Source organism: Cucumis melo, chromosome 5 (assembly GCF_025177605.1).
Source record: "Cucumis melo cultivar AY chromosome 5, USDA_Cmelo_AY_1.0, whole genome shotgun sequence".
In the NCBI taxonomy this organism is placed as follows: domain Eukaryota; kingdom Viridiplantae; phylum Streptophyta; class Magnoliopsida; order Cucurbitales; family Cucurbitaceae; genus Cucumis; species Cucumis melo.
The window spans coordinates 563,101-573,950 of NC_066861.1; the positions used below are offsets into that span (position 1 = coordinate 563,101).

The following is a 10,850-nucleotide window of genomic DNA, read 5'->3' on the forward strand; positions in this document are numbered from 1 at the left end:
TTTCTAACTTTATATTCTCATATTTCTAACTTTTGTTAATATACATAGATGATGAAAATGAGCCTAACTTAAGTTCGTCCGACGTTCAACCCAATTGGTTGTGTTCCGAAATTCAAAAACAAAGAAAATATAAAATATAGAGATTTGATAAAAAATTATGTTCACTAATGATCTGTTAGTTTATTCATGCGGACAAAAAGAAAACAATCTATTATTAGAAAGGAAACTACTAATCTAGTAGGATTATAGTTGTTCTAATTTATACTTTAGTACTTCAAAATGATTTTAAATATGTCAAAAGTGATTCTTTTTCGAAATCAATCAGTATGTTTTAGTCTTATGATTTGAAGTGCGAACGATAAAAGTCCCACCAAGCTAATTCTACTGAATTTTGAATGAGATTTCATTCTTCAAAAAGGTAGAAAAGATAGAACATATAACACAACCAAACCCCATCAGCTTCTTCAAGGCAACAGAGTGAGAGAATCTAAGAAACGTAAAGATAATTGAAAATTATTTTTCCTTGTTACGAGAATCTTTATCTTGCCTTGAATCGTAGAACATTTCAACTGCTCAAAATTCATTTATCCTCATTTTGAATCGTTGAATTTCAAAATTACTTTGGCGATAAAGAAGACAAACTCATACTATTTAATATACCATTTCATTCATATGCATTGAGTTTATAAGAAACCTCAAATGCCAGTGTTTTAGGCATTTCTTTTTGAGGATCAAACGGAAAGACACATGAAATATTAACAACACTCATATCACAGGTCTTCCAAGATAGACATTTGACATTTTGATGTCTAATCTGAGACCATATACCTAAAAACTTCTAAATTTCTTCTTCTGCTCATTTCGATAATGCAGCAAGAAAAACTTCAAGAACTTGGACATGTGAAGACGAGCTACTCGGTGATTAGCATCTGGATGTCATCTATCGGTGGCGGGAGCTGTGAGCACCAATAAAAAAGGGTTAGCATGATACAAGCACTCTCCGAAAACATATTCAACCTGTAGTATTCTTTTAACTTATACTCAACAAATGAGGGCATTTTGAACCTATTGAAGCATGTTGGTGCGTTATCTAAAATCACACTGCAATTGATCACATCTTGCATAACATTCCTTCGAATAAGTAGCTAATGCCAAGGACCAATACAAATTAACAGCAACATGTTTGAGAATCTAAGAAATAAGTGAAACAGAAAGGCCAACAGCAATGACATATCCAAATTCAAGCAGCTAAGGCTAGGATATTCGAATATCAAGCAGCCTGAATAACTGTGTTCATTGGAGGACTACATTAGCAGAATTTAAAACAGTAACATATGTGCTCAAGAAGGTAAATTGACTCAGCTTCAACTCTTAGTAACTTTTGATTGATGTATTAAGACATTAATCAACAGAATAAAGGTGAGAAGTTGAAGGCAGTATAGCTTAATCTGGTCATCTGTTCACTGAGGCTGTGACATGAAACAACCGCAGGCCCAATAAGGCAATAACTATTAAATATAATCCAAACTCTACGAAGATGAATAAAAATTCAAATACTATAAACGAACGAATAGAACATCAAGTTGTTTGAATGAATGACCACTGACACCAGGACTTAATTGAAACAACCTCGACAGAACCCAGATGGACAGTTTCAGTTCTCAGTCTTCACTTTCTTCATATGAAGATAAAAAAACATTAATTAAATGTTTAAAAAGTTGAATTTCCATCTCGGAACATTTGAGAACCGAGGAAAATGAGGACTGAGGAGCCTTAACGTCCTGATTGTTGTTCAGAGGTTCAGTTTTCTCTAGCACAGAAATGCAAATGAGATAGACAATCCAAACTGTTTGGTTCCCTTGGTCATTCGGGGGATATCCCAACTCCTTTTTCATATTCATTCTCTTTTGGTTAATAAATAAATTCGCCCTACTTAAAAGAGGAAAACAAAAATTCTATATCACGAAAGCTTATGTGCATTCACAAACACTTCCATTTTCTAAGTGAGAATCGAACCAAGAATGTTTGAGATAGTAATCGGTACTTTACCCACTGAATTATACTCGAACGACACTTCATGAATTTTTCATTAAAGGTTAGATTTACAAACCACGTGTAGGGATTAAGTTGAAACTTCTTTTAAAAATTCAATACTCTCCCTGCATAATGATAACTTGAAGACAAAGGCTGCCTAAGACGATAACTTCATGACAAAGGATGATTCCCTCACCAAAAATCAACACGTAAAAAGAAATATTCCACAAGTGCGTGAAAGATAAATTTTACAGAAAAAATTTAATGAAAAAATAGCGGCCAAAGTCTAAATTATCTTGAACTGCTTTCTACTTACAATTGAGTTCATGATCATACATGCCATCATGTTTTCAATACAAGATTTCTTCAAAATTTCACATAATCTATCACAATTCTTGAACAAATTATCGTCCAATAGAATAGCAATATCAAATCATAAAATTCGAAGCACGAACAGAACATAGCGATTAACAACAGACAACAGATACCCATGAGTTTATGATAATCAGTAAAGATAACAAACCCAGATAAAATTCTAAAGAATACAAGACGGATAAAGAAAAAGAGATGCAAATAAAAATCAGAAGCAGGAAGGGGCGGGTGAGAATATACCTCAAGAATCCGTTTCCAGGAGCCAAGAGAAGAGGCCAAAGCATTATCCTGGCATGAGTGGATAGTCTTAAATTGGTCGATGTCGAGCTTCTTGTTGATAAATCCAACTTGGAAGTAGATATTATCAGAAGGCGGCAAATCGACTCTGATTTCCTTCACATCGAACCAGAGAAACAATTTCTGAACCTCGATGCCGTCGAGATCAGTGATGGAGCCATATTCGAGCTTCCCAGTAATGGTTTTATGGTAATAAACCAAGTAATCAAAATGGATGTAACAAGGTTTGGCCAAATGAACGACAAATTGACCATCGGAGGAGAGAGTGTAGTCGAGGACGGAGTCAGGTAAAAGGCCACTGGGAAGGCCATATTTAGGGAGAACATCATAGACAGTGGGGGCATCGGACCCTGCTGCAGAAAGCGGAGGAATTGAGGTCAAGAAGACGAAGAAGGTGAAAAAGATTAGACCCAGATGAGATCCCGCCATGGATGGTAATTGGTTGATCGTTCTTTCTCAAAAAACGAAAACTTTCAATTGGTGAAGCGATAGATTGAGGGAAAGGAAGAGAAAGATGAGCAATGGCGGTGATGGGTGAGAGAAATTTGGAGGGTTGGATTTGGAAATCGTGAGGTTGATCATTAATTGATTTGTCGTTGATGAAAGATTTGACAAATGTTTATTGATCGACTAATCAGCCTTATCTTTCTCACCTTCCCCTTCTCCGCTGTAATTCATTGGTCGTGTTTCCCGTTTGGAACCCAAATAAATATCTCTTTGCCCAAACATTTATAATCATCATCATCATCATCATCTTTTGTTGGATCTTCCCAAAAATTTAGCTGGAGATGAGTTTGATTACATTATCTACATTCTGTTTTAGGTTTTACATTTGGTGTAATCTTAAATTTTGTTTACAAATATTCTTTTCCCATTTTTTTTAAAACAATATAACTAACCAAACAAATAAAATATAACAAAGAGTGAAAATATTATCTAACAAATCAAGATCCTCTACCAAGCACTAGAACCAAATCTAAACGATTTTTGTTGTACCACTATCATTTAGATTTTATACTGACAAGCATGTACCAAGATCTAAACTATTTTTTTTGGTACAGAATGATTTAGATATGAAGAGGAAATATATGACACCAACAAAGCTATAAAAGAAAGAATAATAATAAGTGTAGAACAATGACCAATATTTCAAAAAAAATATAAAAAAAAAATTGTAGAAGAACAAGAACTGGAATATAAATTGACCTTTCGATTTTGTTACGTATATGACAAATATATACGGGTGAGTGATTGTTATATTTAAATTAACTTATAAATAATATAAATTCTAAAAAGTTTTCAAATTAAAAGATAAAATTTTTTTTCTAATAAATATTGTAATTCAATTTTTTTTTTGTTAGATTAAAGTATGTGTTATGTAATACAAAATATGTAAATTTCCTCAAGTATACAAAAATAAGTAAACAAATAAATAAAAATAGATTTTTCGTAAATTATATTAACTAACAATAGCTTCTAAACCTAGTTGTTAGTGCTAAGTTAATTAGCTTTAAGTTTATAAATATATTACCAATAAAGTTATGAATAATTATTTGAAATTTAATTCAACTAAACATTTTCCTAGAGGGTATGGATTTGAAGAATGAGATATTGAACCTCGAGTCTCTAAGGGTAAAAGTAACGGCAATATCGAACTCATTCTCATCTGTCACAACTAAGTCTTGTTATTAACACATCATTTAAACGGAACTATGTGATTAGCTAATTATGGTCCACGTTATAGGAAAGTATATTATATATTGAGATTAGAATTGTAACTTAAATTAGGTTAAATCGTTGTTTTGGTTGTCATACCTTGAAAATTGTTAAGTTTTTAGTTTTATGTCTTTAATTGTTTAATTTTTATAATTGTTTAATTTTTATCTTTGTACTTTCAATTGTACTTTTTAAATTTTGTTCTCAACAAAAATTGATTAAAATAATAATAAATTTCAAAAAGAAAATAGATATATTTTCAAAATTCACAATAAAAAATGCCACAAATAACACTGATTTATTTGAAAAATGCGTAATAAGCTAACATTGTGAGGACCGAATTTATTTCTTTTCAAAAAGCATGTGGACTAAATTTAGACAAACTAATTGAAGAAACGTTTTAAAGATCGATCATATACACAATTAATCATTAGCATCATTTGTTATAATGTTTATTAAGGATTAAAATATGTCTTGTTTTGTTCAAAAATAAACATTAATAGAAACAACTACGTTGGATTATAACTATACTTTTTAATTACAATAATGAATTTGACAGATATGAATGTGTTAATGCGATTGAATTAAGTTTGCTTTGACAACTGCATTGGATCATCACTTATTTTAGTTACAACATTAAATCAAATTAGCTGCCAACCAACCAACTTCAACTTTTTTTTTTGTTGTGTCAATCACTTTCTAAATGAGTCCTCAAAACTTTCTAACAAAAAAAAAGAACAATTATTTCATAACAAAGGCAATATATAATCAATAAAATTGAAGTAACGGTTATGAAACAAATTTCAAAGAGTTTATATTATGATCTCACTTAAAGATGATTATCAAATTAATAATATATAACTAAGCAAACATATATCGAATAATTTTATAATTAACTAATGGAACATTTTATTTTATTTTATTTTTTTTCTTTTGGAAAAGTGGATTTAAAAACTAATTTTGAAAAAAAAGAAACTACCAAATACAAGTGAATAGAAAAGATGAAGTAATAAAGCAAATGAGTATCTCCACACCCAACCACTGATTATTCCTCTTCGTTCCACCATTCTTCACTTCTGTGTTTTGTGAAGAATTCCCACTAACTGCAACAATTTTACGCAAAACAAAAAATTACATTAACTTCGAGAAATGGTGTTAACTCATCGTAGCATCTTCAACATACACACAATGCATGTACTTGTAGCCAAGGTATCCATTTATTAAGATATTTTAGAGACGATTAGTAGAATGTCTGACGACCATTATTCAAAATAGTTTTGAAGTGTATTTTCAAACAATTTTTATTAGAAGTGTTTAGAAAAAGATAAGTTTTCCCAAATTAATCCAAACGGATCCCTAATTAACTCGTTTTTGGTAGTTGAGAAATTAGAAAAAGGGTTTTGAGCTTTATAATACCAGGAGTAGCATGTGCTGATGAAGAAGTGTTAGTTTCCTTGGAGTTGGACGAACCCAAGAAATCCTTAGCCTCTGGGGAGTTTGGCGACAAATGGAGAAGCCCTATATTCACACACACACACACACATATATATACTCCATTACAAAATAATGATAACAATAATTTTCTTTTGAACAATTAATAAAGTTAAGAGAAATATATTATGAAAAGGCCAAACATACTTAATTGCATGCATAGTTCTCCTGATGCATTTATTTTTATTGAGAAATTTTCCAATACTAAGAGTATGATCGTATACTTCCTATGTTCACGCCATTCATGGACCTCTCATATTAATGTTCGTGGGTCTCATCTTATTTTTAGAAACACGTTAACATGATGTACAATAAATAGAAAGGTCAATATTTCAATTTTTCTTTATTACTATAACTCCTATAGTATAAACGTGAAAATAATTAGGTACAACAAATAGAAAAATACTTTAATTTTTATATGTTCACGCTATAAATACTATTAAACCCATGTTAATATCCATATATCTCATCTAATTTTTAATTAGAGAATTGATGAGTGAAACAAAAATGGATGAAGTCCAATACTATCTATGTTTTATGAATTAAAATATTTCAAAATGATCAAAAGAATTAAAAAAACTTGCTATACAACAAATTATAATTAGATAGTTTAAGAAGATCTATTTTTAACCTAATTTTTTTCGGTATGAATAAATAACCGATTGACCTAAAACCTTAAACTTGAGAGGAAGACATACCGATGCAATCTTTGATGTCTGCTGGGGCGTGACAAGCAGAAGGAAGACCAAGAGCAAGGGTAAGATTAACTTTGAGTCCAAGGCTGGGGTCATCACGGTCCTTAATCAACACACAAAGACATTTCCTACTCTTATCAAGCACAAGCTTAAGCCCACTACAGCAGTCAGGGGTGGGTGCCTTAGCCTCGCCGCCAACGTATGGCAAGCAAGTAGCGAGCCCAACCACCTGGTCCGCACACTCCGCCCTGTCTTGGTCTATGTTGGAGCTCACAAACCCCACAGAAAGCAGAGCCAAGGCAGCAAACAAGAAATGAGCTGATGAGGGAGCCATTAAAACTATGATGATGAGGATCAGAGTGTGGAGTTAGTATTGGGGGCGGAATGAGCGGGGGAGGAAAGTGGGGTTTTATGGTGCGGTGCGTATGGCGGATGGGAAAATTAAAGAAAGTTGTTGGATGTGGTGATTGGTTTAGGAGTTAATGATACACATAGCCACTCCTCTAGCGCTTTCCCTTCTCTCTTTTTTAGCTATCATTAATTATCCTTATCCCTTTGTGTAATATCAACTTCCTTCAAGATAATAGCTTAATTAGAAATTATGATACTGATCGATCATGTTGGCCAAGTAACCCATCTTAGGGAATTGTTATGAATTGCAAAAACAATATGAAACAATTTACAAAATATAGTAAAATAAATTTAAATGGACTAGAGAGTTGAGTAAATTTTGTTATATTTTGTAAATAATTTTAATATATTTTGCTATTTTTGAACATATCTCGATTTTAGTTCATATAATATGGTTTATGAAGCATATGTATATATCTATTCAAAAAAGTTCAAACCCTTAAAACTCTTGAACAAATTAAGAAAAAGGATATAGCAAGAAGACAGGTTAATTAATTAATCAAGGGGAATAACCATCATAGGTTTTAGTGATTTAGATGTTTTAATAGGGTTTTGTATGTAAGTAGTTGAGTGTGGGAATATATATATATATATATATATATATATATAAAATTTATGTTTAATAAATATGGGAAAAAAAATAGAGAATAGAGACATGTTGAAGAATTTGAGTCATAATTTTTTAGGGCAATTGGTTGGAAGAAAAAGAAATATAATAAAGCGATGTACTAATCCACATTTATGTAGTGATATGTTTTTTTTTTTATCAAACCCTTTTTTTGTATTTTGAGAATTCAATTGATTTGTTTAGTTTTATGTAGGGAGATGTTGATTCCATGATTTGTGAGAAACTTTGTACTTTGATTTGAATTTTCGGATTTTGTTTCGTTTACTACGATAATTTGTACAAGAACGAAACAAAGACGTGAGTGACATACATATACATAACTAAGATTTTTGTTTAAAAAATGACCATTCAAATAACATACATACATATATTAAGATAGTTTTTTCGTTTCATATAATGTTCTGTTTTCAAAAAGAGATGATAAAACGAGAGAAATTTTAACCATTCAAAGATGAAAGCAGTGGATGAGACGATTAAAAAGGATATTGAAAAAAACGTAGGAAAAATTCGAGAAATGAGAAAATATACGACCAAGAAATGAAGTAGAAGGAAAAAGAGGTGACTAATAGACGTAGATAATTGGCTTTTATTCATATATTAACAATAAAAAGTCTAAATTATAGTATACGTTAATACAACTTTTAAAAGTTCAGAAATATTTTAACGACAAAAAGTACAAAATTCAAAGATATTGTTTACCCTTTAGCCACGAAAAAATAATATAAAGTAGAGTACATTTAATATTTTGATGTTGACTATACTTTGGCTTTATCAATTAAATTTCATAACCCTAATTGTTAGGTTTGAATGGCACATGGAGGTCCATACAAACTATAGCAGTAAAGGCTAAAGAAATGAAAAGTATTGGACATATGGACAAGTGTGTAGGACACAATAGGGATGGTTTGTTAACCATAGATGATAGGTGAGGAGATGGATAGGGAAAGGAAATAGGTTAATTAGGCAGCCAAATATATATATAAACATACATACATATACATATATATATATATATATATATATATATATATATATATATATATATATATAAATGTGTGTGTAATTAAGAGACCTATGATATGTGAATAATAATATTACAAAATTAAAAACTTGCAACTTTCAACTACCTAAAAAGGTGGTGTTGAAATCAAATTAGGTAATTTACTATTGGCATGGTTCAATTTTGGTCTATTTTAATTTGATACCTAATTAATTCAATTATTACGATGTTGTGTCTATTGAATATCCATTTTTAATAATATTATTCCTTACATTAAAAAAAATCGCTTGTCTTATTGTTATATTATTGTTAGTTTGGTTACCATCTAACGACATAATTTATTATAAATTTAAATTATTACACTCGTTTGGTAATTATTTCAATTTTTGTTTTTGTCTTTTTAAAATTCTTTGTTTATTAAAAAAAAAAAGCTATATATGTATGATAATAATTGAATTTGTTCTCTTCTTTAAAAAAATGTAATTTTTTAAAGTTTCCATTTTTTAAAATTTTAATTTTTTTTCATAATTTAAAAAACATGTTTATTGTTTAAAAAACAAAAATGTGGATTAGGTACTAAACATATTTGTTTTCTAAAAGTTAATTTTTAAAAATGAAAAACAAAGAAACAAATGGTTTATCAAACATGTCCTACATTATTACGAAGATTATGATTAAAAAGTTAGCATGTAATTAGGTAAGATAGAAAAAAAGAAAACTTTGTTGGTGATTGATTTTAGGTTAAATTATCAAACTATGTAGTTGGTTTGGATTAGTTTGGAAACGTTAAATTTTAACCGTTGAAGTTTGTTTCAAAAACAACTTTGGTTGGTGTTTGCCTTTAATATGTAACATATGGACACATATGTGAACCATATCTCTTACTGTCTTCCTCTTTCAACTTCAACACATCTACGTTGGACTTTTACTATCCCAACATATTTTGAAAATTATTCCAATCACTAAGAGCTCCGTTTATTTGGTAACTATTTCAATTTTTTTTTTATTAAAAACAAAACCATATATATTTAGTAACCATTTCAATATGTTCATAAACTAAACCATTGGAGTTTCATAATTTAGGTTAAAATCCAACTCTTACACTTAAAAAAAACATACAAAAGACCGTAAGGAAAAAGAATTAAAATCAAAACACGAAATATGAAACCTAATTTTTCCTTTTTTTTTTTTCATGTGTATTATTTTTTGCTAACTCTATAAATTTACTTTCTGTATAGACACACACAACTTTTGGTTCTATAAAAGTCGTCAAAAGTTGTTTGATTTTAAAAGTATAGGGATACATTAATACCAACATAGGAGCATGGGTCGATAATTTTAACCAATAATCTAAAATGGCTTTTATATATTTATTATTTATTACTTTTTAGTACAATGTTTGGTTTAGATAATTGGAAAAAGCTAACACAAACAAATGTGTAGATCCCAAACCAGGAAGGATGAACCATTAAAACTTTCTAAAAACGAAAAAGAAAAGATATATATCATTGAATACACTTTACAACCATATTCATTTAATTTTTAATTAAAAAACCCAACAGATCACAACAAAACATCGTGGGTCCCCGATTTATTCGAATATGTATGGGCGATGGCGTGGACAAATCTAGACCTTAAAAAGATTTGTATACTTAAGCTCCAACGATCTCACATGGCGCAACTCCTAATGAGATATGCCTTCGTTTGAGAGATTGAAAAAGGTTCTCTCAAAAGTGTCATTCTTTGTATTTTCTTGATAAAAGGTTTTTTTTTTCTTCATAGTGTTTGTGTCGATTTCTTTCAACATATATATAGTTTTGAATCATGATATGACTCCTAAATCTATGTAGAAGCTAGTTAGGGTAAATTACATAGCGCTTATCGATATGTTTGATGTATAGCTTGTGATTCTCTCTGTTGCATAGTGAAATGATTAACGATCTTATTGAGACTATACTACATGTATTTCGAACGTCGTCGTTGAAGCTATCTCTTTAGACAAACCGTGTTTGTGAGTAGAAATCACAATAATGCAGTGACTGACTTTATGATGCATGTATAGATTAGACGTTATCATTCTTGGTTGGTCTATGTGTTATTGCGTACACTTTTTTTATTTTGGTTTACTATTCTGCCTATTAGAGAGAATTTGATGGGATGTCAACCTTCAAGTTGTTTTTCTATATATTGTGTTGAATTTATTTAT

The 10,850-nt window shown here is 30.2% G+C and overlaps 2 protein-coding genes across 2 annotated transcripts; both read right to left on the reverse strand.

Moving 5' to 3' along the window:
- Positions 1-645: 645 nt before the first annotated feature.
- LOC103491580 (uncharacterized) lies at positions 646-5,195 on the reverse strand. The gene is made up of 2 exons (XM_008451578.3): positions 2,647-5,195; positions 646-956 (listed from the first exon to the last, which is right to left on the reverse strand). Exons 1-2 carry the CDS (start codon positions 3,130-3,132, stop codon positions 912-914), a joined length of 531 nt encoding a protein of 176 aa, XP_008449800.1. The 5' UTR covers positions 3,133-5,195; the 3' UTR covers positions 646-911.
- A 13-nt stretch (positions 5,196-5,208) lies between these two features.
- Positions 5,209-7,518, reverse strand: LOC103491579 (non-specific lipid transfer protein GPI-anchored 14). The gene is made up of 3 exons (XM_008451577.3): positions 6,609-7,518; positions 5,836-5,937; positions 5,209-5,522 (listed from the first exon to the last, which is right to left on the reverse strand). The coding sequence occupies exons 1-3, from the start codon at positions 6,937-6,939 to the stop codon at positions 5,395-5,397; spliced, it is 561 nt and encodes a 186-aa protein (XP_008449799.1). The 5' UTR covers positions 6,940-7,518; the 3' UTR covers positions 5,209-5,394.
- Positions 7,519-10,850: the final 3,332 nt, after the last annotated feature.

Excerpts from the sequence above, each read along its gene's own strand:
- LOC103491579 (XM_008451577.3), bottom strand. The coding sequence starts at position 6,939 with ATGGCTCCCTCATCAGCTCATTTCTTGTTTGCTGCCTTGGCTCTGCTT. Across the intron at positions 5,938-6,608 it reads AGACATCAAAGATTGCATCG|GGCTTCTCCATTTGTCGCCA; the intron begins GTATGTCTTCCT and ends GTGTGAATATAG. Across the intron at positions 5,523-5,835 it reads ATCAGCACATGCTACTCCTG|TTAGTGGGAATTCTTCACAA; the intron begins GTATTATAAAGC and ends AAATTGTTGCAG.
- LOC103491580 (XM_008451578.3), bottom strand. The coding sequence starts at position 3,132 with ATGGCGGGATCTCATCTGGGTCTAATCTTTTTCACCTTCTTCGTCTTC. Across the intron at positions 957-2,646 it reads CCTGGAAACGGATTCTTGAG|CTCCCGCCACCGATAGATGA; the intron begins GTATATTCTCAC and ends TGGTGCTCACAG.